Source organism: Notamacropus eugenii, chromosome 7, assembly GCF_028372415.1.
Source record: "Notamacropus eugenii isolate mMacEug1 chromosome 7, mMacEug1.pri_v2, whole genome shotgun sequence".
Taxonomy (NCBI): Eukaryota; Metazoa; Chordata; class Mammalia; order Diprotodontia; family Macropodidae; genus Notamacropus; species Notamacropus eugenii.
In genome coordinates this window covers 154531215-154558583 of record NC_092878.1, presented here as the reverse complement: position 1 = coordinate 154558583, position 27369 = coordinate 154531215, and the positions used below count along the sequence as shown (strand labels likewise).

Genomic DNA, 27369 nt, shown 5'->3' with positions numbered 1-27369 from the left:
TATTCAGGTAGCTTTCCTTTGTGTCAGATTTTCTATTTTTTTGTATTATTAACATTTTATTAATCACTTTCTTAAGCCTAGAAAATCAACCAAACAATAAATCCAGCCCTGATTTGTGGTACTTGCCCATTTCTAGGGTAAATACTCTCACAATGAATGTTTTGCAATCAGTTTTTTTTCTTAAAAAAATATTTAGTATTTTAATTTTCCCCAGTTACATGTAAAAACAATTTTTATAAATCATTTTAAAACTTTGCGTCCCAAATTCTCTCCCTTCCTCCCTCCCTCTCGTTGAGAAGGCAAACAATTTGATATAGATTATACATGCGTAGGCTTGCAAAACGTATCCCTAATATCCCTAATAGTCATGTTGTGAAAGAAAACATGGACCAGGAAAAAACTCAAGAAAAATAAAGTTAAAAGTATGCTTCAATCTGTATTCAATGTGTTAGAATAATTTCCAATGGGAAATACTTTCCCCTCCAGAATATATACCCCCTTTATGCGAAAAAAATACAAGTAAGCAAAAATATCTGATACAGTGACAATGTCTGGCCATGAATACAACATTTTGCCCTAGTACTCCCCCACCTCTCTGCTTTGAAGAAGGAGATAAGTATCATTATCTCTTGTTCAAATTGGTTTTTCAGTTATTTAGAGTTTGGGTGATTATATATATCTGTGTGTACATATATTGTATGCATGTATATATATAAATACATGTGTATATGTAGTGTATATATAATAGACATGTATATATAGCGGTCATGTCTATATATAATATATGTATATATATGTTAGTGTACATATATGAATACATGTATGTAGTTGTAGATACATATATAGTTGTAACCATTTCTATATATTGTTTTTGATTCTACTTGTAAGGGTTGCTTCATTTCATAACAATTGTCCCATTTTTCTGAATTCCTTCTATTCACTGTTTTTTACTGCACATTAATATTCTATTAACTCATACAAGGTTTTCAACTATCTCTAAACAGTGGATGTCTACTTTTTGAAAGGTTTTTTTTTTTGTTTTTTTGTTACCACAAAGAGTACTTTTACGGTTTCTTGGTATAGATTACTGGCCTTTTGTTTTTATCTTTGATTTCCTTGGACTTAATGTCCACTAGTGGAATCAGTGGGTGAAAAGGTATATAGTTTAGTTCCTTTTCTTGTATAATTTCAAGTTGATGCACAGAAGAGTTGGACAATCTCACAGCTTCACCAACAGGGTATTACAGTAAGACACAAAGCCACAGCAGTGCCAACCCATGACTCAGCCGCAGCAGGAGAAAGAGCCAAGAAAGCACCTGGAGTCTCCCAGGAGGCCTTCCACCAACCCAACTAGATCTGGTTAAGGCCTTTCAGGCCTCCACTAGGGGATGGAGCCAACTCAAGATTTGGGACTGATTCTTCTGCCTGGGATGCTGATTACTGATGATGGAGAGAAAGGCTGAACAGCTCATCATTATGTAGCTTGTCTTTTTTCTTCCAAAGAGAAATATCATTATACTGGAAAAGACAAAGCAAAAACAACTAAGCGAGAGTTGATAGTCAAGACAAGTACAGAATTATCAAGGGAACCCTTAAAAAACCCAGCCCAGATGAAGGATGAGCTAGTGTACTGGCAGATAGGCTTGCTGAGCTGTTGTCCAGTAAATTTTGAAATATCATGAGGAATAGGATCGGTACCACAAGACTGGAGAAGTGCAAATGTCCACATTTTCAAAAAGAAGGATTGCCTTTTCTGAAACTTTAGCAAACTACAGGCCAATGAGCTTGATATTGATTGATTCCTGGTAAAACAGTTAAACCTATTTCTGAAGGAGTCGCGAACGTTAGAAGATTAGCCAGCATAGCTGCAACTAGAATGGTTCCTTCCCAACTTTTTTATTTCGCTTTTTGGATGATGTTACAAGACTGGTATGCAGATTTACTGGTTTACTTAGATAGAAGTCCTCTACTGGCACTGGCTAAAAACCGCTTTGGCTTGCCCTCTTAACAAATGTCTTGATGCCTATCAAGGCAGCCTGCCACACTGGAAATAAAATAGGAATGAGAAGTCTTTCAAATCAACTAGCATGTAAAAATATTCTTACCTGAGCTGAATTGTTGGAGTCATTGCTTCATTTGTCATTAGACTAACCTGCAGAAATATATATATACATACATATATACATATATACACACACTATGTATACACACACACATATGTCATGATTTCTAATTCACAGATGAGGAACTTAAGGAACAGAGAAGTAACCAGAAAGAGTGACTAGTTTATGGCTGGGAAGGAGAAGATGCTTTGGCATCTAATTGTTTTGAGGCTGATAGCACCAATCACTTTGACCTTGGTTTTTTGCCTTTCTTTGTATCCCCAGAGTTTAGCACAGTGCCCAGCAAAAGTAACTGCTAAATAAATTCCAGTTCACTGACCCTGGATTACAGGAGCCTTGGACAGCAGAGCTATTGGTTGGGATGGGTCATGTGACTTTCAATCAATAAACATTTATTAAATGACTGTGTGCCAGGTACTGAGGACAGAGGGACAGAAAATGAGACAGTGCCTATCTTTTTTTAATGAGCTTACATTCCACTTGGGGGATATGGTACATTCACAGATAAGTACTAAGAGCATATATTACAAAGGAAATGGTTATATGGGGATAATGAGGCAGCATTGGCAAGTGGCAGAATCAAGAAAGATCTTTCTTTCTTTTTCTCTATCTTTCTTCCTCTTCCTCCTTTTCCTCCCTGTCCCTCTCAAGTACAGACTCCTTACTTAATTTTTTGAAAATTATTATATTCTGACTTTAATAAAGAACATATAAAAACATATTTTATATACATAGTAGAACAGAAAAAGAGATTGTATGTAGGAGTCTATATGTACTTACCAAGGAATCATCTGTGGTGGCCAAGAAGAGTCATTTGTGGAGGTGACTTAGTCCAGTGATAGTATGATAGCTTCAGGGGATGGTATGATCAATTGAAGATTTTTTTTAAATGAGGAAGACCTGGGGATGTTTGTAGAAAACAGGGAAAGAACCAGTGGATAAGAAGATGATTGAAGGGGCAAGCATCTGGAGGAAATAGGAGGCAAGGGCACAAGGAAAGAATGCATATTTATAAGGTGAGAGGTTCATAGGTCTGGAGTTGGAAGGGACCTTTGAGGTCATCTGGTTTAACCCTCTCATTTTCAAATGATGAAATGGAGGCTTCTAAAAATAGTTATCCAAAGTCATACAGCAGAGAGAAGATTCAAACGCATGTCTTCCGTCTCCAAATCAAGTGACTGTACCACTGTATCCCCCTGGGTTGCACAAGGTAGCATTTCCTTTCCAGCTGCCCAGAGGTCCTGGGTTGGAAATGGAAGTTGGTATGCAGAGACTTCTTTAATGTTTCAAAGTCATCACAGGTCAGGGCTCATGAAGGTCACTTGACTATTTGAGAACTAAATCAGGACATACGAGCCCCCAAACTCTACTGGCACCCTACTCTGAATGGCCCCTCTTGAGACATTAGGTTGCCATTTCCCAGTGCTTGTAGGAAAATGGTGAAAGTCTGCTCTTCACAGTCTGGGCAATTGAAGTCATACTTTTGTCTGTGCTGTCGGGAGCAGCACACTTGAAGAAAGAACAATTTGTTCACACTGTGCCTTCGTTGTCACTCTGCAGGTAGACATTGTACTTGTTACTTTTGCATTGTGCAAATATTGTGAGTCAAGGAACTACTGTTGTCCAAGCAAACCATGCTGTCAACCTTCTGTCAGAGAGGTCTCACTCAGCTGAAACAAGTGATATGGAGTACATAGATGCCTTTCTTTCAGAGCATCCTTGGTTAATCTTGATTTATTTAATGACAAAGCTCAAGGAGCTCTACAGAGCTTAGGGTAGCATGTTTTAGACAAAGCTTGGTAGCTCCAGTGACCTGGATTGAGCCCTACAAAATATGATGCTCATTCAAACTGATTGACCAGACTGATGCCGCATACAAACCTTGGACATGTTGTGACCATCAGAATGTTCTCCCAGAATTCTGGAGCACTGAGAGATTAGAATCTGGGCAGAACTGTAATCATGGGATTCCATGTTCTTCACAGCATGAGTTAAAGCTTGACCTGGTCTTCTGAGAATGACTGGTTCCATTTGCCAGAAGTTAGCTAGATTTCGTGTGCTGATTTGTAGCTACTGGAAACCTCTAGAACAGGGACTTTTATCCAGGGCTCTGTGAATTTCAAAAATATGTATTTTGATAAGAGTATTTCAGTATAGGTTGTTTTTTCCCTTGTAAACCTATGCATTTTATTTTATACACTTAAAAACATTATTCTTAGAAGGGCTCCATAATCTTCAAAAGACTGTGTCTGTAACACAAAGAAAAAGGTTAAGAGCCCCTTGGCAAGATATAAAATTTGGAAAATTAGTGGAACACCTCCCCTCTACTTTTTTAGGTAAGTGGATAGGAGTCCACCATTAGAGCAGAATTATAAATAATAGATAGAAGATGTAAAGAAGTGAATTGAGGCTTCATCACCTAAGAATTAGAGCTGCCCCAGAGTGTCATGGGAGGTGAAGTAGTGACTAGTCTTTTCCACCATCATCAGTCAAGTCAACAAGCATTTCTTAAGTACTTTCTATGTGCCAGATACTGAGTGTGCTATGTACACTCAGTGGGGGTCTTGAAGTTAAGGCTGGGTGACCACTTGTTGGATATGTTGTACTTTGGATGCTTATTCAGGCACAGGTTGGAATAGATATCCTCTGAGATCTCTTCTGACTCTTAAATAATGTGAATACATGATCATATTATCCTACTATGGTTGAAAAGACGTTAATTTTTCCCTTCTTTATCCTTAGACTATCCTTCAAATTCTTCCCTTCCTTACTCCACAGTCCCAAGGAGTGCTTTCTTTTTATAAACTCACTTACCCTCAGATGACAAACAGGACCCACAAGAGGTCAAGTGACACAGAGGATACTAAGCTGGCCTTAAAACCAGCTGAATTCAAATCTTGCCTCAGTCACATACTGATTGTGGAACTTTGAGCAAACCTCTTAGTGCCTTGGACAGCTCCCTATGACTCTGTGTTGCCAAGGGGGTGTCAAGATGCACCTCCATAAGGGATTTTCTTTATCTGGGCCTTCCCTGTATCAACAAAATCACAGGCTCAGCCCCTTTCCCCATCCTATTCCGTATTATAACTTGTCACAGTTGGCATATTTTGAGCCAAGGCATGGCCAGAAGGGGATACCTAAGATCCAGTCAACTTCTTTGGTATGGTTTTTGAGTTATATGCAAAGCCCCCAAATGGCAAATATTACCTTTCAACCTTACTCTAAGGCTTTGTGCCTCACAGAGAAGTGCTCTTCTGAACCGAATATTTTAGGGAATATGGAAAAGAAAAATACTTTCAGGCACATTCAAATTTATATTATTGGTGAATATTAACTGGGACAATGATCATGGTTAAGTGAAGAAAACAATTTTTCTCCTTTCTAGAAGAATAAATTTATTATCCTCCAGTTCAATAAATATTGATTCAAAGGGCCATAAATCTTAATTAAAAATAAAGAAACTTTTTTGATTTTTGAGTGATGGTTTTTATAAGTCCTAACAATACGTTCTAAGGGGACTATTCAATTGATGGTAAAATACATTTGGAAATTCTATTTTTATGTTATTGTCACTGCCTGAGCCCTATTCCATCATCTCACTTTTGTTGGTGATATTTCTTTTTTTAACTGCACACATAATTTGTCCCTAAAAGACATTTTTACAAAACTTGTCTTAAGTATTATATCTGTGAACAAGAATTGCACTCATTCTTTAGATTTTTCTCTAAAGCCATTACAAATTTAAATGAAAGAGAATCATTTCTGAGCACCCACTAGAATTCCTCTTCACAGTGGGATTATGTAGTGTCATCTTAATTTAGACATCACTATCTTGTTACCATTAAGTTTTCATTGGGTGATTTTCATTTTCTATGAAAGCCACTAGATATGGTTTAGACAACTAGAGACAGAATAGTTGTTTTGGGGTGAAGACAAAGGGTCCTAAGTTACCTTAGTCCTAGGTAATTTCATTTTCATCTTAAAGTCCACCTTCTGCACAAGGATTTTCTTGGTCCCCTTTCAGATGATCTATTTATACTGTATGTATCTAATTAAGTGGGGGCAGCTAGGTGGCTCAGTGGATAGAGTTCTGGGCAGGGAATCAGGAGGACTTATCTTTGTGAGTTCAAATCCAGCCTCAGACATTTACTAGAGGTATGCTCCTAGACAAGTCACTCAACCCTGTTTGTCTCAGTTTCCTCATGTATAAAATGAGCTGGAGCAAGAAATGGCAAACCACTCCAGTATTTCTGCCAAGAAAACCCCAAATAGGGTCGTGAAGAGGCAGACATGACTGAAGTGACTGAACATCTAATTAAGTATATGTTGTGTTACCAATAGAATATAATAAGCTTCTTGAGGAGAAGGCCTGTTTTTTTTTCCAGCCCCAGTGCTTAGCACAGTGCACATAATAGGTGCTTAATAAATGCTTGTTGACATTTGTTCTTTCCAGTGACTTTTAATAATTTGCTTCATTTTACCTGGCAGAAGTTAAGCTTTCTTAGGCAAACAGTTCTCATTGGGGAAAACTTCTCCAAAGTTCCTCCTTTAAAAACCACATACCTGAAAAATTCCCCTTCTACTCTATTGAAGTAATCCACCACCATCACCTTCTGTTATCTTGAGAATCCATAACATGGTGGATAATTCTAAAATCATTTGCCTTGGCCTTCGAAGGTGTTTTGTTACTTGCATGTGAACATCAGTCCATTTGCTTTTCTGGGAATCCACACTTCAGGCTAGCTAAGAAACCACATGAAGTGTCTCCATGCCAACTGCACCTCCTGTGTCACCTCCTTCATGACCTACCCTCTTCAGTGCAATGGATATCACCTTTCCTCCAGGCTTGACAGACAAGCCAATTCTTTGTTTAAGCCCAGCTCACACTTACCTCAGGGAGGGGTATAATTTCTTTGGCTTTAAAGGCATCCTTCCTCTTCCAGTTTCAGCCAGAGATAATTATAACATTGGCCTTGGAGGCAGGAGGACCTACGTTCAAATACTGTCTCTAACACTAACTGGCTGTCTGAGTTTGCTTCAATTCCTTCATCTGTAGAATAAGGGATTTGGACTCCATAGCCACTAAGATCCTTTCTACCTCTAAATCTATGTTCATGATTTTTTTTTGCTCTCTTTGTACCCTCAGTTTTTAGCACAGTACCTGATACATGTTGTTGTTCAGTGATTTTTCCAGTTACGTCTGGCTTTTCGTGACCCCATTTGGGTTGGTTTTTTTTTTTTTGTGGCAAAGATTCTAGAGCGCTTTGCCATTTCTTTCTCCACTTCATTTTACAGGTGGGCATCTGAGGCAAATATGGTTAAGTGACTTTCCCAGAGTCACACACCTAGAAAGTGCCTGAGGCCAGATTTGAACTGAGACCTTCCTGATTCTAGAGCCTGTGCTCTATTCATTGTGCCATCTTGTGGCCCCCCAATTTTTGTTGTTGAGTCATTTCAGTCATTTGTGACTCCATTTAGGGTTTTCTTGGCAAAGATACTGGAGTGATTTACCATTTCCTTTTCTAGATCATTTGACAGATGAGGAAACTGAGGCAAACAGGGTGAAGTGACTTGCCCAGGGTCATGCAGTCAGAGATAAACTCTTATCTACTGTGCCTGCCACCTAGCCCCTACTTTGTAGTAAATGCTTAATATATGCGTTGACTGACAATGATCTGAAGGCCAAGGGGTGAATTGGAACATAGATGAGAGTGTAATGATGCCTCTCAGGAAAGGTGTCAGGGATACCTGACATTTGTCTAGGTGAGTGAAAGAGAGTTGAGTATGCAAAGCAAACAGTTCATCTGGTTAACCCACTTTAGGAAAGGCCAGCGTCAGTTGTGTTCACTGGATGTGAAAGTTCTTGAGGGGGGCCAGAAGGTGGCTTGAATTCTCCAGCTATTTGCCTCAGTTGTTCCTTCAATTTTATTGTCATATGCCTGGTGACCAATGTAGAAGGATCGTTTCCTTCTTTCTAGTTTGATTTGCTCCAAGCTTATCTAAGTGACTCCCTTGGTTAATTTGTAAAAATTCTCATATTTGCAGCTGGCCATTTCTGAAAGGCACCAGACTCTTCCTGGCCAAACTTCTGCATCAGAGATTAATCTAAAGAGGTTTCATTGTATCATTGAACGTTCTGCATAATCATCCTTAAGATTAACAAAAAAAATCTCATTTAATGATCAGAAGTATTTCAAGGGTTAAAAATAAATATAGGCTTGAAATAAGGTGATGCTGTTTTTCATTATTTTTTGTTTTTAATATTCCCCAGCTGTTGGTTGTCTATGCTTGATTATGATCAATCAGTCAGCCAGTCAACACATAATTAGGAAGCACCTACTGTGCATAGGCACTGGGGATAGATACAAAGCTGAGGAATGAAACAGTCCTTTCTCACAGGAAGCTTGAATTCTAATGCAAAAACTGGTTTTGACCTAATGGAAAATGATTAAAGAAATGGTGAATTTGCTTTGCCATTTGAAGGACAAAGGCATGCCCTCTCTCTCCTCACTGACACTTTCCTGCCTTCTCCTTTCCACATGACAACTTGAATTTTTCTCCTATTGTCACAGTTACTGATTCAAAAGAAAAACATTCAAAAAACAAGAGTAAAAAAATAGCAAAAAATAACATTTCAGATTAAAAAGTCTTCTTCCAATGTTATATGAATGCTCCTAACTTGTTATAGTTTAATTATGTTCCTTATAAGCTTGATAATGTCTGTAGGTTTTCCATAGCTGTATCTCTCATATAAGGACTGCTAGATGATCTCATAGTGCATAGTATGCTGGGTCTAAAGTCAAGAAGACTCATCTTCCTGAGTTCAAATCTGGCCTAAGACCCTGGGCAAGTCACTCAACCGGGTTTGCCTCAGTTTCCTCTTCTGAAAAATGAGCTGAAGAAGGAAATGGCAATCCACTCCAATATCTTTGCCAAGAAAATCCCAAATAGGGTCTCAAGGAATCAAATACAACAGAAAAGACTCAACAACACATCTTTCACATACTTTGTACAACTGATGAAAGAAATATAGGTTGCTGCCAATACAGGTGTTGGCTTAAGTTTCTGCTAAAACTCTTCTTGCTATAGAGTGATTTCTATTCTCCCTGGCTTCATTTCTTCCAGTCTGCAAGGCCTGTGGTCCAGACTGGCTTTTCTGTTTGCTTCAGAGGCCAGATTAAATTTTTTGTTTAACCACAGGTAGCATTGCATACATTATGATGTTCCAAATAAACTTAGGGATGTTGTGTTTTAGATTCAGTAAAATGTGCTGAGTCAATGGAATCCACTTCTGTTAATTCAAGATTTCTGGAGACACGTGGATCAAAGAGAGGGTCTCAACTGAGAAATGCTTCCCATACCATATTGTTTGGGACCACCATTGGACCAACCTCAGATGATGTAGAGTAGAATTTTAATCAGATTTACTCAAAACATGAATTCGGAGATAAAGGATTGAAATAATTCTTATCTTTTTCTTTTCTTGTGAGACAATCTTCTTTCTTGTTTCTCTTCCCCTTTCTCCTCTGGATTATCAGCTCCCTTTCCTTCTACATGAAGTAAGAGGAGGAGCATAGGATGGGCGAGATGGATGGTAGGAAATGTAGTCCCAGTGCTTTGGTTTCATCTATTTGGATTTGGAAGAACCTGGCCCCATTCCTGCTTTTCCAGTCCACCCCAAGCCCTTGGTCTGCATAATATCAGCCCATCCAAAAATCTAAAAGCTTTTCAAGAGATTTACTCCACTAAGGTGTAGAATTGTCTTTTTAATTTATGGTTACCTAAAATAGCTAGCTCCATAGTGATCTCTGTCCTCTCTCACTGTATCAGTGCATCCCAATATAGTGAGCCAGAAAAAAAGGGTTCTTATTTTTTTCAGTTTATAAATAGCTTGAACCTCTCTTTACAGTTAACTAACGATGCTTCCTTGCATGAGAATATTTTAAAATTTCTGCACTGAGCTTTGAAGCTCAACATGTCAAAATGTGTTGAGGAAATGTAGGTTATGTAAAAACAAAAAGATAGCAAGAAACTTTTATTTTAATGACAATAACCAGCATTTGGGAGCAGCCAGGTGGCTCAATGGATAGAGTACTGGACTTAGAACCAGAAAGACTCATCTTCCTGAGTTCAAATCTGGCCTGGGACACTTATTAGCTGTGTGACCCCAGGCAGATCACTTCACCCTGTGTTCCTCATTTGCCAAATGGGCTGGAGAAGGAAACAGCAGACCACTCCAGTATTTTTGCCAAGAAAATCCCAAATGGGGTCACGAAGAGTCAGACACAACTGAAAAATGATTTAACAATAACAAAAAGTTTGCATTTCTGTCGTCTTTACAGGTGCTTTACAAATATTGCATCTGATTTTCACAACAGTTGTAGGAGACAGGTGCTTTTATTAGATCCATTTTAGAGAGGAGAAACTGAGGCAGACATAAGTTAAGTGATTTGCTCAGGGTCACAGAGCTAGTAGTTATCTGGAAGTTAAGTGAAGCAGGGCTGAACTTTTAACTCTGAAAGTGTTTCCCAAATCATCACCAACAGAAGAGGAAGTAGAGCATTTTCTAAAGAATAAAATGTTAAAAAAAAAATCTGCGTTTTCACCATGATGAGGCTTTGGTTTCAGCCCCTGTTCTATTATTGAGCAGCTAAGACCTTGGGTATGTCATCCAACCTTTCTAGACCTCAGTTTCCTTATCTGGAAAATTAGAGGACTAGGCTAAATGGCTTCTAAAGTCTATTATGCTGTGTCTCTGTTGATGACGCTTCAATTAAATTTTAATGTCCCCAGTAATACTCACATCTAATGTAAAATGCAGCCAGGTCTCAATATGAACAATGAATCCCTGTATTCAAATTAACCTCATCCAAAGTTACAGTTAAGTAATGTATGGTCACTAGTTCCATCCCAAGGGAACTATACAGCACAAACTCAGACAATGCGACCATTTTGGTGGAATGCATTGTTCGCACTCATCACGACCTGTTTACACATCTTGTTTCTGTTTGGTTTGTTATATATGGTGCATAAGCTTTTTATATAATGAATTTGCTAGTGATTATTCCTGAATAAGATCATAAGGCAGAAAAAAAGTGCATCTGTTAATGCCTGTGTTTTGTCTATATTAGGGTGTGCTGGAGAGCTTCCTGGGCACGGCCGTCTCTGGAGCCATCTTTTGTCTTTTTGCTGGTCAACCACTCACTATCCTGAGCAGTACAGGACCTGTCCTTGTCTTTGAGCGGCTGTTATTTAATTTCAGCAAGTATGTATAGCCCAGTGTCTCCATTTGTTCACATGCACATTCATATCTAGTCGAAACGGTTCAATTACCCCAGGAAAGAGTAGTTACATTCTGGAGAAACTAGAGAAAACCCAGGTCTTCTCCCCAAAAATAATGAAAATGAAAATAACTTCAAAAATTCATTGGAACCACAAAGACATAACAATACTACATGTGCTAAATGATGCCAATCATTAGCTATCAGGCATAACTCAAGGGGTAACATTTAATACAAAATAGTTTGTTGTTTGTTCATCATCCTTGAAAAGGACCATGACATCAGGAAGATAATAGCTTGACTTGCTAGTGAATTGGGTTTAAGTGAGGGAGGGCCATGCCAAGTCACCAGCCTCACTTTCTCTCTGGAGCCATCTGAGTCCAGTGTCCAGATATGGATCAAGATCACTGGAGATGACCCTGGATGCAGTAGGGGGTGTTGGCCTTTTCAAACTAAGGTCTACTTTTGACAAAGGAGGGGCAGAATCCTGTCTTGTGACTTCTGACTTCTTTTGATCCTCATTTACTATCCATAAAAAGAGAAAGTCTTATTCTAAGAGTTAAATTTTTTCACAGATTATAGTAGGAAATATAAGTAGTGCCAGGCAGTAAATACTTATGGAAAGAGCCTTAGAGTAAGCAGATCTGAGTTCAAGTCCCTGCTCTTCTGCTTCTTAACTTTATCCCCTTAGGTAAGTCTCTAGCTTCTTCCTCTCATCAAATAAGTGACTCTAATTTACAGAGGACTTTGTCCTTCATAGTGCTGTAAAATCTACAAATAGACTCTGGGTTCTTGTTAGCTACTTCGTTGAGAAAGTGATATAAAATGAGCACTGCATTGATGGTATTTATTCATTTTTGCTAGGAGAGTAGACCCTGGGTAAGTCATTTAAATCTGTCTGCCTCAGTTTCCTCATCTGTAAAATGAGTTAGAGATGGAAATACCAAACCAGTCCATTATCTTTGCCAAGAAACCCCCAAAATGGGGTCATGAAGAGTCAGAAATGACTGACCAACAACTAGGGAGAATTAAGAAAAAAACCTTGCATTTGGAGTCCCCAAAGATGGAAAGCAAAAATTTTCAGCTACAAAAACAACCATATTTTTTCTTTGGGGTGAGGGGGGCTGGGTTTTCTTCCTATAGTTTGTAGTTCATGTTGAAATGTCCCTATTAATTTTAAGGGGAGATGTATTTAAAAATGGGATTTGAGGATTTAGGAGACAAGAGAAACAGGGCACTCCAATTTATATGTTCTAAGAATAAAAGGCATGGATGTTGACAGCAGGAAATATTAGAAAGTAACCAGGCCGGTTTAAAAAAAGAAAATTGATATAAAGTGGGGCTCCTCATTCCCTCTCCTATTCTTGACAGGGTAACTTAGGGGTGTGTTCCAGAGTCACATAGTCCAGTGGAAGCCACATGAAGAGAGAGGAGGGGCAGAGGTGAACAGTCACCTCTGAAGCTTGATAGCTTTGTGACCCTTAGCCTGAATAAGAGTCCATTTCCTTATGTACAAATTGAAAATAGCAATACCCATAATGCTCTCTTACAAAGCTATTTCAGAGGATTTCAGATCTAGAGTGAAAAGAAACCTCATAGATCGACAAATCCAACACCTCACTTTACAAATGGAGAAACCATTTTTAACTAAGGTCCCCCACGTAGTAAGCATCAGGCTGAATCTGAATCCAGGTTCCCCATCTACAAAAACTATCCCACTGTGCTATCTGAAAATCAGATGAATTCCTATATTTCAGCACCACATAAACGCTAAATATAATTGTGTTATTATTGTAATTAGTATTTTTTCAAAACTAGTCCCTTAAGGGCTGTTTTGAGTGAGCATGAACTTTCATGTCCTATATTTCAACCTAACGCTGCAACTTTTCCTTACTTCTTTTGGAATTCCTTGTTATTATATGACCCTTCTTTATCTTAATTCCCAGAACTCTAGAAAGAATTCCACTCATACCAGTTTACAGCAAAGAGTCAAAAAGTTTTCTGTGTTGAAGAAAGCTCACTGTGTGAGAGGAGAAGGCCTTCGTGGAAAGATTAAGCCAGTCTGTTCCCTCTACAGGAACAAACAGGGGTGGCCGCTTCACAAAAAATTACAAGCGGCAAAGCCATCAGAGCCTTAATCTGGAGAACATGTTTTTGCGGGTTTCCTTTAGATAATTCTGAGATAGAAATTATTTCCTTTTACTGAGTAAATTCATATCTCGCTTGCCCTTCAAATATCTCATAATTAGTAAACTACACAAAGTGCTCCATGATTTGTCTGGAAATTATATCTGATTAGAAGTACAATGTCAAAGAGAAGTGCACAGACTTCTTTAAATCCAGCACAAGGTCTCCCAGTGCATCCTGGGCCATCTCTAGTCATCCTGATCAATATCTGGTCACTGGATCCAGATGGCTCAGGAGGAAAAGTGAGGCTGGTGACCTGCACAGCCCTCCCTCACTCATTCAAAGTCAAGTGCAAGTCATGTCATCATTTCTGGTGGCATGGTCTTCTTCGGCAATGAAGGACAAACGCAACAAACAAAATAGTTCTGTTATGTCCTAGCCTGCCTTTATTTTGATCAAACTACTTTGCTATTATTATTGTTTGGTATGTGTTATTAAAATGTTATGATGGTAAAAATAATTTTATCAGTCCTCTCCTTAGTGTGGCTCCTGGTGTCTAAAGGAAAAGGTAGGAACAGGTACAGGCAGCTAGGATCTTAGGAAAACCTAAGTTCAACTCCACCCTCAGACCTTCACTATCTGGGCAAGTCATTTCACCTCTGTTTGCCTCAGTTTCCTCATCTGTCAAATGGGGATAAGAAAAGCTCTTACTTCCCAGTTATTGTCCACACCAAAGGAAGCTACATTTATAAAGCATTTTGCAAACCTTAAGGGTTACATAAATATTTATTATTCTTTCTCCTCCTCCCTCTACTATAACTACCACCACCACTAGAGCAGAAACAATGTTGGATTTGGAGTCAGAAGGCCTGACATCAAGTCCTGGCCCCATAATTTGCAATATGTTTGATCCTGAGCAGGTTCTCTGGGTCTCAGTTCCCTTATCTATAAGTGGAGGAGATTGGACCACCTGACCACGAATGTCCATTTGGGTTTGAAAGCCATGATCCTGATCAGAAACTTGTCACTGACTTAAGAGGCAGATGGGCCTTTTGACATCCCTCAAGAATGGGGGAAATGCTCAGAGTATAGCATGTTCAGACAATACAGAGACAGAAGGAAAAGAAAAAGGGAAGTACCAAGGAGTTCCAAACCCAGTGATCTTTCTGTTAACCCATATAGTTAATTAGTGGTAGGATGCACATGATCCAGCTGGTGGCTAAGTGGATAGAGTACCAGGCCTGGAAGACCTGAGTTCAAATACAGCCTCAGACACTTCTTAACTTTGTGACCCTGGGCAAGTAGTTTAACCTTGTTTGCCTCAGTTTCTTCATCAGTAAAATGAGCTGGAGAAGGAAGTGGCAAATCTCTTCAATATCTTTGCCAAGAAAACTCCAAATGGGGTCACCAAGATTTGGATACAACTGAAATGACAGAACAACATTGTGTGTACAGTGAATGATTTCTCATAAAGCGTACTGTGGTGGGAGGGTCAATTCGTCTTCTGGCTCATAATTTTATTCCAGTTGCTGAAGAAGTGACCCATATCTTATTATTCTCTCATCTTCCTACTTTCAGCACATCATTTCTGTTGTTGTTTTCCACTGGTTTTATTGATTGAGACCAGATAAGATAGTTTTAGTCACCCAGACCCAAGTATTTCCTTTTCCAGTTAGTCTAGGTATCTCCGTTCTTTGAAAGATTTCCTAATTGGAATCTTTCCTGTCTCTCCTTTTCCCAAGTGATAATGTTTCCACTTTATTCAAACAAAAGGATATTATTCTTAATACAGTTCTTATAAACATTCTAACACCTTGGAGAGGAAGCTGAGATTGTTGAATGCAAGCCTTATTAGAGAAGCAGAGATAAGTGCAATTAAAAAAATACTTTTAACACTTCTTTTCATGGGTGATCTCTTGGTCAAGTGGATAAGGAGCAAACCTAGAAATAACAAGCCCTGATTCCTAATTATTCTGATGACTCATTTTAGATCTCAGTTTGCTTTGTCTAGTATTTATCTCATTCAAGAAACATTTAGTAATTTTAGTATTAATTGATAAATAATTAATTTAGTAATAAGAAACAGTATGGCCCAGTGGATTGAAAGCTGACTTGGATTCCTGGAAGAGCTCACTTAAGGTCCCACCTTTGACATATACTGACTTTGTGGTCTGGGGCAAATCTTTAAAACTGGAAGATGCAATCAGCTCCCTTATACTAATGACATCCCAGGTCTCATAAAGCAAATAATGAAAGTTTGTTGAATGAATGGATGGATAGATGGATGGATGTCTCTAAATCATTTGGAAGAAATTCATTATATAATAAATATAGTTTATTATCTGGAATGTTGTGAAGCAAGGGTTCAAATGATACCTTATCAGTAACTAAATCAGATTCAGAGCACAGGAAATGTGCCTTAGAGGCAGGGAAACTGGACCAGGAGTAAGGAAACTTGGATTCCAACCCAACCTTGGTCACAAAACCTTGGGCAAATCACTTAACTTCAGATATAATTCTGCTCATCCACAAAATGTGAGTGTTAGACTAGAAAAATGACGTGACATCTAGATGAAGAAACTGAGGCAAACAGAAGTTAAATGATTTACCCAGGATCACACAGCTAGTCCTTTGTATTTCCAGTGCCTGGCATACATTAATCATTTAATAAATGTTTCTTGATGGATTGATCTCCATTGGTGAATCACAGGTCCAGATTCCTTTCCCTCCTCTCTATTCCCCCCCCCCAAATCCCACAGAGACTTCATAAGGAATGTATAAGAAAAAGAATGATTGTGAAGTCACCTCCAAATATGTTGAAAATAATCAAAATGGTTTAACTGGACTCATTTTCCTTCCCACCTCTTTGTTTGGTTCTTTGTTGGAAATGGAATTTATTTTGAAAGACTGTGGCGTCCTTGGATGCAGGAGACTGTGCTTTCAGGTAGTTAGAAAAAGAGGAACAAGGGTGTTTCTGACTCCCATTTTATGAAATCAACAACAACTTACAATAGAATGCCAATTCTGTTAACAGGGGAAGGCATTCCTTCTAAGAAGGGTCTAAGTGAACCCAAGAACAGATTCTCCAGTCCGTTACTCTGTGCTTCTCTCACAATTTCTGGAATTATTTCCTTCAGGGGGCTCAATTGGTGAGGCTGGGCTGACTAAATTGCTTGATTTTGGCATTTCTGGGAGTATAGGACAGTGGGTAGGACATTAGACTTGGAGTCAAGAAGACCTGAGTTCAGATCCAATCTTACGACACTTCTTAGCTATATGACCTTGGGCAAGTCACTTTATTTCTCTTGGCCTCAGTTTCCTCATCTGTAAAATGATAGGGTTGGATTCACTGGTCTCTTCAAGGTCCCTCCCTGTTCTAAATCCATAATCCTATAACCCAGAGTATGCTTCCTTTCTAGGACCTGTAGCTGATTTTTGACATTTAGTTATGAATTCTTTTGCATCTGTGGGCCAAATTCTTCTTCTTTCTGTGTAGGGGGTAAAGTCTAAATCTCTTTCTTGCTGTCTTCCAGAGACAACGGTTTTGACTATCTGGAGTTCCGTTTGTGGATTGGTCTGTGGTCGGCCTTCCTGTGTCTCATCTTGGTGGCTACGGATGCCAGTTTCTTAGTCCAGTATTTCACTCGCTTCACTGAAGAGGGCTTCTCTTCTCTGATCAGTTTCATTTTCATCTATGATGCCTTCAAGAAGATGATCAAGCTGGCCGATTACTATCCTATCAACTCCCACTTCAAGGTGGACTACGTCACTCAATTTTCTTGTGCCTGTGTACCTCCAGTCCCAGGTGAGGATGTATTCTTCAGGTTGTATCTACTCTGATTCTGGTGGCGGGGACAGCGACAAATGGCCGTGATGAGTGGACTGATTCCCAGGAAAGTATGGCACGTGCCCCCTCCTCCCTCTAGAAATTATGCTTTTGACATTTCCAAACACCTACTCAGGCAGTAATGACAAAGATTCACCCAGAAGTTTTGTTAAACTGGGGAACTGTAGCTGAAGCCTGGGAATGTCAGGCAGTCAGTAAGCATCTATTATGCACCTAGTATGTGCCAGAAACTGCTGAGCTCTGGGGATACAAAGACAGGGAGAGTCAGTCACTACTCTCAAGGAACTTACAGAGAAGATAACATGCAGGCAAATATGTATGAAGAGGATTAGATACAGGACAAATAGAAGAAAATTAACAGAGGAGAGACCCTCGCCGCTGCTCTTTCCATTAGATGACATTGACCCTGAGAAGTCAAAGTATATATAGTAACAAGGGGACCAACAGGTCTCCAAATCATTATCATAACTCATATATCATCTAATAAATTCTCATAATATCTAGAAGAAAGAGAATTTTTTCCTGGGCGTCAGGAGAATTGGGTTCAAATCCTAATCTGACACTCACTCTGTGACCTTAGACCAATCAATTTATCCTCTAGACCTCACTTTCTTCATCTTTAAAATGAGGGAGTTAGACTATTATTCTTTTTCCCTCATTTTCATCAGATAATCCCCACATGGAATGAATGCTGACAGCATTCCTTTTCTGATATCCCTCCTCTGGGTCCTCTTCAATTGTCTTTCCTAAAATATGGCACCTGGAATTAAACATAGTACTCCAGATATGTTCTAGTCAGATTAGAATAGAGTGGAAGTATCCCCTTATTATCCCTAGCAGTAGGATGCCAAAATATTGAGATTGCAATCCACTAAGACTCCTAGATCTTTTTCAGATGAATTGCTCTCTAACCACTAATCCCTTATCTCATACAAGCAAAATTAATTTTTAAGCCCAAAGTAGTTTATTCCTGTTTAATTTCATCTTTTTAGTTTCAGCCAGTTTTTAGCTGTCCAAGATGTTTTTAGATCCTGACTGTAATCCAAGTTGTTAGTTCTTCCTTTGTGTCATCAGCAGATTTGATACGTATTCCATGTATGCCTTTGCAGAATCCATTACTAAATATATTAAAAAGCAGAGGGCCAAACCCAGTTCTCTGTGGGACTAGCAATCGGCCAAGTCTAAATGGAATACTTAATGACAAGCCTTTGGGTTTGGCCATTCAACTAAGTTCAAATCCCCCTTCTGTCTAGTTCCCATTTCTCGATTTTTTTTCTTTAAGACTAGCATGAGATACTTTATCAAAAGTTTAGTTTAAAATCTAGGTAAACTAGATCTGTGACATCCCCCTGACCAGCAGTTTGGTAACATTGTCAAAGGAGGAAATGAAGTTAGTGACTTCAACTTGACCATTCTGGCTCGTGGCAATCCTTTCTTCCTTTACTCAATACAGATTAGGTCTTGGAGGCGTGGTGGTAATTGCCCTCCACCCAAGAAAAGTCCAAACAAACATAAAATTTTTTATGTGAAAAACAAAACAAAGAGAGGGTCTGCCTTGCCCCTCCCCAGGGAAAGCTATGGTTACAGAATACAAAGGTTAACAGGGTCATTTAGCTCAAAGTGTAATTGAATTCATTTGTTTTATTATTTGGATGGAGACAGAAAGGGACAAATAAATGCAAATAATGATAATAAAAGCACTTTCAGATTTTCAAAATGTCATATGTATGCTTTCTCATTTGATTCAGCAGCCTTGGGAGGTGGGAGCTATTATTATCATCTCTATTTTTCAAATGAGGAAACAGGCTGACAAAAGTTAAGTGACTTTCCCAGGGTCATACAGCTAGTATGTTTCTGACGGAGAATTTGAACTCAGGTTTTCTTGTTTCAAAGTACAGCCCTCTGTGTACTATGCCACCTAGCTAAAGTAGCATCTATAGTATATGTAATAAATGTGAAAATTAAGCAAAACCTTCACATTTGTCCTTTATTTCTGAGAAGTTTCTGATCCTTGTTTACCTGAGAACATGATATTGAGAGAGGAATGGGTCTTCTACTTGAATTGCAGGTGCTAACTTAATCTGGTTTTAGCTTCTTCTTTGACCTAAGTTACACTACACTTGGCTTCCTCGTTCTGCTGTGAAAGTCGGAGGCTTTGGCTGACCAAGTTTTGAAAGGTCCTTAGTCACATATAGTCCTAAGCACCAGAATGCTGCATTGGGATGGAGTCACCAAGCTTAAGTTGAATTAATGACAAGGAATCATCTCTCTCTTCCAAGATAGTGTTGTTTAGTAGACAGAGCCCTCTATGCATCATCGCCCACTTTTCAGTACTGACACTACTGACTTTGTAGCTCAAAGGGAGAAAGGAGCTGATGGGAAAGGGCTTTCTTCTGCACTTTTGGTCCCCTCTCTTCTCCTATCTATGTTAGTTGGCAAGATTGGTCCATTGGTATTATGAAGAACAAAGTCATTTGTGGAACAGAAAACAACCCAGCAAATGAACTTTGGCCATTTTCATGAGTACCTCAAAAGCTTACAGATTTCCTTAGCTAATTTACCCCTATAGAGCTGTCCCCCAAACCTTAATATTTCTTGATAGGACATTGAAACATTACCTTGGAAGGATAACACAGTCGAAATTATATTCAGAACATTCTAAAAAAACAACAAAAGTCTGGTTTCTCATCACAATACACCCTCTGAGTTAAAGAATTCAATCAATGAGTCCATAATATTGAAATTGGCTAAGGGTGTGTTTTTCAGTACCGGTAAAGTATGTAATAGTGAATTGGTAACTTCCCAGATGGAGGTCACCATCGTACAGACTGGGAGATAATTTTACAGGCGTGGAAATGGAGACCCTTCAATAACTTAGAAGAGGCAGCCCCTCTCCCACATCACTGAACACTTTCTTGGTATAAGATGTTTATACAGAACCTCATCCCTTATTAATGGGTGACATCCCTCCCCTCTGCAGTATAGCCTTATGCATAGAATGCTAGGTTTCTGAAATAATATAATTCAACATCCCCAGAATTCAGTGATGATGAGAAAATGCCTATTTAGGGAATAAGAGAAGAAACTACTTTCTCCAAAGAGAGAAGGAGTAAACATGTTTCATTTTGGGTACAGATCAATGCTTAAGGACACCAGTGTAGGGAATGAAGAGGCTCTCAGTGACTTTGGCAGTTCTCTAATATTCAAGATTAAGCCAGACTTCATGATATTCCATATTGCCAGTCATGATAAAATTAATAATAAAAATCAGGGGCAATTGGGTGGTATCATGGATACCTAGAGTCAGAAAGACCTAAGTTCAAATTCAGACTTAGACAATTGCTAGCTTAACCTGGGCACATCATTTAACCCTATTTGCCTCAATTTCCTCATCTGTAAAATTGGGATAATAATAGTACCTATCCCCCAGAGTTGTTGTGGAGATCAAATGGAATAATATCTGTAAATGACTTAGTCTAGTGCATGGCACATAGTAAACACTCTATAAATGTTACTATTATTGTTATTATTATTGGTTACTATAGGTGAACCAAAGGGAGAATCAGATAGAAATAGCAAAACACAATTTCCCTGAGAAGTAATGAATAATTTTTTCCTTCTGTGTTATTTCCTCCTATAACTGTTCTCTTCTTTTCCCCAAAGACTTTTTTTAAAGCTAGTAGCAGGATGGAAATATTATCTGTGAGTAATTGTTACAGATAATCAGATATATGCTTTCCATCCAGTCCAGTCTGAAGCAGAAATCCCAAGAAGATTCGGGGGGGGGGGGTTCCTTAGTTTTAGGAATTAGTATTTAGTGTTGTCTATTTTGGGCAGCTAGGTGGTGTAATGGATGGAATGCAGAGCTTGGAGTCAGGAAGACCTGAGTTCAAATCTGGCTTCAGACACTCACTAGCTCTGTGACCCTGGGCAAGTCACTTAACTCTGCTTACCTCAGTGTCCTCATCTTTAAAATGAGCTGGAGAAGGAAATGGCAAAACACTCCAGTATTTTTGCCAAGAATACCCCAAATGGGATCACAAAGAGTCAGACATAACTAAAATGACTCATCATCAGTAACAACAATTGTGTATTTTTTGTTTACTCTTTTCTAATGTTCTTTGGGCATTTCATGCTATTTTATCTATGGAACAACTGGCTCCCCTTCTCCACTTCTTGGGTTATTTTATTGGTATGAAATTAGGGACAAAATCTGTGATTTTATTAGTGTAGGAATTTCCAGGTGAGGAAGGTCTCTTGACCTGTACATCTTGGCTCCTTCTTTGCACTCAGTCTTGCAGAGTTGCTTAGTTGAGATCTGTCAATCTCAAATATAAACATGGGCTACAAAAGGTATATAAGGATCCCTGCTAGGGCTTTTTAACTTAGAAAACCACACATTAACATTATCTATATTCTTCTATTTTTGTTTATTTTGTTACATATTTCCCAATTACATTTTAAGCTGTTCCCTGTTACACTTGGGAGTGTGGACTGCCTCATTGTGCTTAGGGCCACTTGCCTAGATCACAGAGTATTTTGCCCAGTGTCACACAGAGAAGCACAACTCAAACCCAGATCTTCCTCATTTTGAGGCCAACTCCTTACTTATGAGATCATACTGCTTCTCTAAACAATACACAACACAAATATTAATCCTCATGTGTTGCAGTTATTAAGTGGATAAATCAATTCCAAATCACTATTTTCTCCATTTGCTCCAGATACTACCTGTCTAGTAAATATTTATTGAATAGAAAAATAAGGTGAGAAATTCTAATTTTATTTCTGCAGGGCTGTCTTCTCTGCAATGTCTATTTAACTCAATCATGGACAGGGAGTGCTTGATCCCTTTGAGCAGAGAGATGCTAGGTCCAGAACTGAGTGACAGTTATGTTTCAAGCAGAGCCTTGGGCAGTCAGTTGTTGCTCGTCTATACATCTCTTGGGATGTTGGCCACATCTCCACTGATCACTGATGCCAAGCTGTGAGAAGCCATAGAAAGACCCTCTCACTGACACCTCTTCTGTAAGGAATGTATTCTGTTTTATATACCAGCCCTGAACCATATACCGTTTATATACTGTATACCATCTAGAAACTGCATACTATCATCTTTCCTAGTCCCTAGAGACACATTTATGTGACTCTCTTCTGCTTTCTTGCATCCCTATGTAAACAGAAATCAAATCCAGTTTAAGAAATGGTTAAAGGCAAAGGCTAAGAGCTCATAAATACATTTCCCATGTCCTTGAAATGACAAAGGGAGTAAAAAAAGGTGACCAATGTAAAGGTGATATGAAAACTCCCTGAAATTAAGCACCAGAAACAAAATGTTCCCAAGGAGAGTGGAATTCAAAATCTCCCACCTCCCAGAGCAGATAGATCCTCTTTGTTCTCTGGTTTAAAAGAACTATGTCAGGTAAAGACCAGGACAGATTGAAGGTTTCTGGAATTCTCCATGTTCTCATTCAATTCAGTGCTTTTTAAGACTCAGAGATTTAAAGCTGGAAGGAGCCTTAAAGGTCACCAAGACCTACCCCTCATTTTACAGATGAGGAAACTGAGGCACCGAGAGATGGAAGTGATTTTCCCAAGGTCACACTACGCTTAAGTGTCAGAGGCAGAGTTTGAACCCAAGGCCTCTGACTTCAGAGTGATTAAGTGAGGCTACGTATATGAAATCCTTTGCAAATTTAACTCCATAAATACTACTTTTTCTTGTTAGTTTTATTGTTTCATTCAACCAGATAAAAGGAAAAGTTCGAAAGTTCTGACTGCCCAAATTACAAAACGAATAATTGTTATAGATAGGACATTATAATCTAAATGGCAACTGAATCATGGGACCATCAGGAAAATATGCAGATTTATGATTCCAACTCCCAATTACCCAACACTTTAAGGTTTGTCTCTCCCTCAAGAAGTAGTAGTGCAGTGGCAAATCAGAGGACCCAAGCTCAAATTCCAGCTCTGCTGCTTGCTGTGTGGTAATAGGAAAGTCACTTAACCTCTCTGAGCCTTCCTTATCTATTAGAATGATTGGGTTGGACTAGATTATCTTCTGGATCTATATCTGTGCTCCTGTGAAGTAGGTAATACAAAGTAGTTTTATTCCCATTTCACAGATGAGGAAATTGAGACCCATGGAAGGAGAAGAAATTTATTCTTAAATCAAAAGTATGATATAGCAGCCAAAAACATGAATATGATCTTAGGTTACATTGAGAGGCAGAGTGTCAGGACTTGGAAAGTCATGACCCTGTTGCTCTCTGCCCTAATCGGACCACATCTCTGGTGCATTCATTCCTTGTCGCCATATTGTATAGAAAAAGTGGAGTGCGTCCAGTGAAGGACACCCAGGAAGACCTTGGGATCCTAGCATGTTGAAATAAATGGAGAAAAGCAGAATCAGGAGAGATTTGCTTATGGTAGCTACCAGCATTTGAAGAACTGTGTGTACGTAGCAAGGTGGAGAAAGGAAAGAGGTGAGGAGAAAAGAGTTGTTCTGATGGTCCCAGAGGGTGTAATTATAAGCCCTGGGTGTTGTCGTCGGGCCTGGAGTCAGGAAAAAGCTTCTTAACAATTAGAGCTATTCAGGACTGACTCAGGGGGTGACTGGGTACCCCTCATTAGACGCTGAGAACAAAGGTTGGATAACCACTTGTGAGTTATGTTGCAGAGAGGATTGTTGTTTAGATATAGATGAGACTAGATGGTCTCTGGGGTCCTAGGCAATTCTTGGATTTCATCATTATACTTAGAGTCCTCTGTTATTGTCTTGTAGGTTCTAGAGATGTGTGTGTGTGTGTGTGTGTGTGTGTGTGTGCGCGCGTGTGTGTGTGAGATACACAGAGACAGAGATAAGAGAGGTAGACAGAGACAGAAAAGAGAGGAAAAAAGAGGAAAAGATGGAGAGAGAGAGGATATGTTTGTACTTTATTTTATCTGAACCCCCAATACAATGAAATGTTGACTCCAACTTCTTACTTAAATTGCTACCATTCTTTTTTTTTCTAAAAAGTATTATCATAGAATATAGCAAGAGAAGACGTTCAAAAACTGATCACCCTGAGAAAATAAATTTAATGAAACTTAATTGGGTTGTAAACTGCCCCTTTATTTTGTTACAATTGGAGAAACCTAATTACAAAAACAAAACAAAATACTGTGCCTCCTTATTTTTTTACACATTAAATTATAATTTCCATTTGTTTTTCTGGTGTTTATGGTTTCAAATCTCCTCTTGCCTTGCAGCTAACACATCAGCTTTCGATGATACGACCTTCACCCCCATGGGGTTAGCCACGCCTTCTTCTACTGTGATGGTGAGTGACAGATGGTCTTGATACTGGATACCACCATTGCTGTGTTTGGGGTGTGGATATGTCACTCACCTCAAAATACTCTTGATATCACCACAAACAAAAAAGGGTCTAGTCAGAGAGGACTTTCTTTCACCTCTTAGTTTTGTTCTTTTTCAAATGGAGTAAATATGTTTTCCAGAGATCTGCTTCCCCATGACTTGCTCATCCTTTGGCAAAGACCTTAAGGTCTTTTCACATGACAGTAGGTCTGATGTTGAATGAATGAGTGCATTGGGTCTAACTCTCTTTTTGCAACCACAGTTCAAAATTCTATTTTGAATAGAATCCTTGGGAGGATGGTGGTCAGGAAGGACCAATGACTCTGTTGCAAAATGTTCTTTCCCATGGCTTGCAACCAAGGAGTGAAAGGGGACCCAAACCAAGACTTTATAAAAAGACTGCTTTGCATGCATGGAAGGTCTCACACTGGAAGGAGACTTTTGTTTTAGAGTGAAAGACTGGAGGTAGCAGAAAGCTCCGTTTCAGACTCCCAATTATGTTCCTTCTATACAGAATATGACCCATTACCACATCACCAACTCCCCAGCCTTCGTGGTAGCAACACTCAGGATATCTGAAATTGACCCAGTGCCCATCTCTTAGGAGTCCAAAACACCATGGTGACATTATATAATGAAGACCCACAATAACTCTCTGAAAGACTGATTGATTTTGACAGATCATTCTCTTCTTCCCTTTCCGCTGACTTTTGGCTTTCTTTCACATTTTTCTATGCGTATAATAGAGGGAGGAAGTCAGGATAGGAGGAAAATGACCAACTGTAGAAACCAGTCTGTAGGTCAAGTATAAGAAATGTTGAGCTCAGTGATCTTAGAAAAACATGGGAGAACTTCCATGAGATAATGGAGAGTGAAATGGGCAGAACCAAGAGAACACTGTATACAGTAACAGCAACATTGTTTTAAGAATGACTTTGAGCAACTAAGTCATTTTGACTATTATAAATATCCAAATTAAATCACCAAACATTTAAGTGCTTACTGTGTGCCAGGCAATGAAAAACAAAAAGAGCAGTCCCTGCTTTATAAGAATTCACAATCAAATTATGCAAATATATGCAAATAATATGTTTATGGGCAGCTAGGTAGCTCCATAGTGCATAGAGCTCTGGACTGGACTCAGAAAGATCTGAGTTCACATGTGCTCTCTGACACTTGTGAACTGTGTGACGCTGGGCAAGTCACTTGCCCCCTGTTTGCCACCAGTTCCTCATCTGTAAAATGGGAATAATAATAGCACTTATCTCCTAGTGTTGTTGCGAGAATCAGAGATGATAATTATAAGGACTACATAAATGTTAGTGATTACTATTATTTATAATTTATATGTTAATTTATATTATTATTGTTATTGCATATGTACACATGATAAGTGGGAGAAGCAATACCATGGAAAGGCATTTGCCTGAAGGAGAATCACGGAAGGCGTCAGGGAGAAGGTGGAATTTTGGTTGAGACTCAAAGGAGATCAGGGAAGCTAGAAGACAGATAATTCCTCTTGTCTCTGTTGAGTATTTCCTGTTTATCTTGTATGTAGCTGATTTGCATGTATTTGCATGTTGTCTACCCCATTAGACTGAGCTCCTCAAAAGTAAGCATTATCTTTTTACCTTTCTTTGTATCTCGCAGTACTTAGCACAATGCCTGGTACCTTCTGTGGCTTGTTCAGTTGTTTTTCAGGTGTATCTGACTCTCGGTGACCCCATTTGGGGTTCTTTTGGCAGAGCTACTGGAGTGGTTCTCAATTTCCTTCTCCAGGTCATTTGACAGATGAGGAAACTGAGTTAAACAGGGTGAGGTGACTTGCTCAGGGTCACATAGCAAGTCAGTGTCTGAGGCCAGATTTGAACTCACAAAGATGAGTCTTCCTGATTCTATCTGTTGTACCACCTACCTGCTTTGTACACAGTGGTGCTTAATAAATATTTACTGACTGACTGACTGAGATGAGGAAGAAGCAAATTCCAGACAAAGGGGATAGCCAGTGAAAATTCAAGTCAGGAGATAGAATGTATTGTGGGGAGGAACAGAAAGGAGGACCATGTTACTTGATCCTTCCCATGTTGGTGGGTGAAATCCCCTCTCCTTAGCCTGGAACACCATTTCGTGAAGGAACCCACCCATGCTTCCTTCACCCCGAGCTTGATTTTTTGCTCTGGACCTCTACACCTCTTCGCTAGTGACCTTTCTCCCAACCTGTCATCCTCTGGTCCCCCTTTGTCTTGCTGTCCAGACTTTTCTTATATATTTATGTGTTATCTTTCCCCAGGAGACTCCAAATTCTTTGATGGCAGTGATCATCATGTTTCCTTGTATTCACATCCTTAGCACTTCGGGCAATGCCTGGTTCAGAGTAAGAACTTACTAAAGCTTTGATCTCCCTCAGAAATGGAAAGGATCTCAGAGATTTGATCTAGTGCAATAATCTCATTTTATTGATTAGGAAACTTAGACATACAGAGAGCTCAGTGCCTTGTCTGAGATGAATGAAATTGTCTAGAACCAAGACTAGAGTCTAAATCCCCTGTCTTCTGAAAAAACAGGGAGAGAAAGAAGAAAGGAAAAGAAGAAATCCTTAAATTCAATTCCATTTTAAAATTAAGC

The 27369-nt window shown here is 39.1% G+C and overlaps 1 protein-coding gene across 4 annotated transcripts in view; it reads left to right on the top strand.

Annotated features, from left to right (window-relative positions):
* The window catches only part of SLC4A4 (solute carrier family 4 member 4), a 387105-nt gene that overhangs the window by 295040 nt on the left and 64696 nt on the right, over nt 1–27369 (top strand). For all 4 annotated transcript variants that reach the window (XM_072624425.1, XM_072624427.1, XM_072624426.1 and 1 more), the window contains exons 13-15: nt 11255–11388; nt 17065–17336; nt 24636–24706. In XM_072624425.1, the coding sequence (XP_072480526.1) occupies nt 11255–11388; nt 17065–17336; nt 24636–24706 (477 nt within the window). The remainder of the gene's footprint in view (nt 1–11254; nt 11389–17064; nt 17337–24635; nt 24707–27369) is intronic.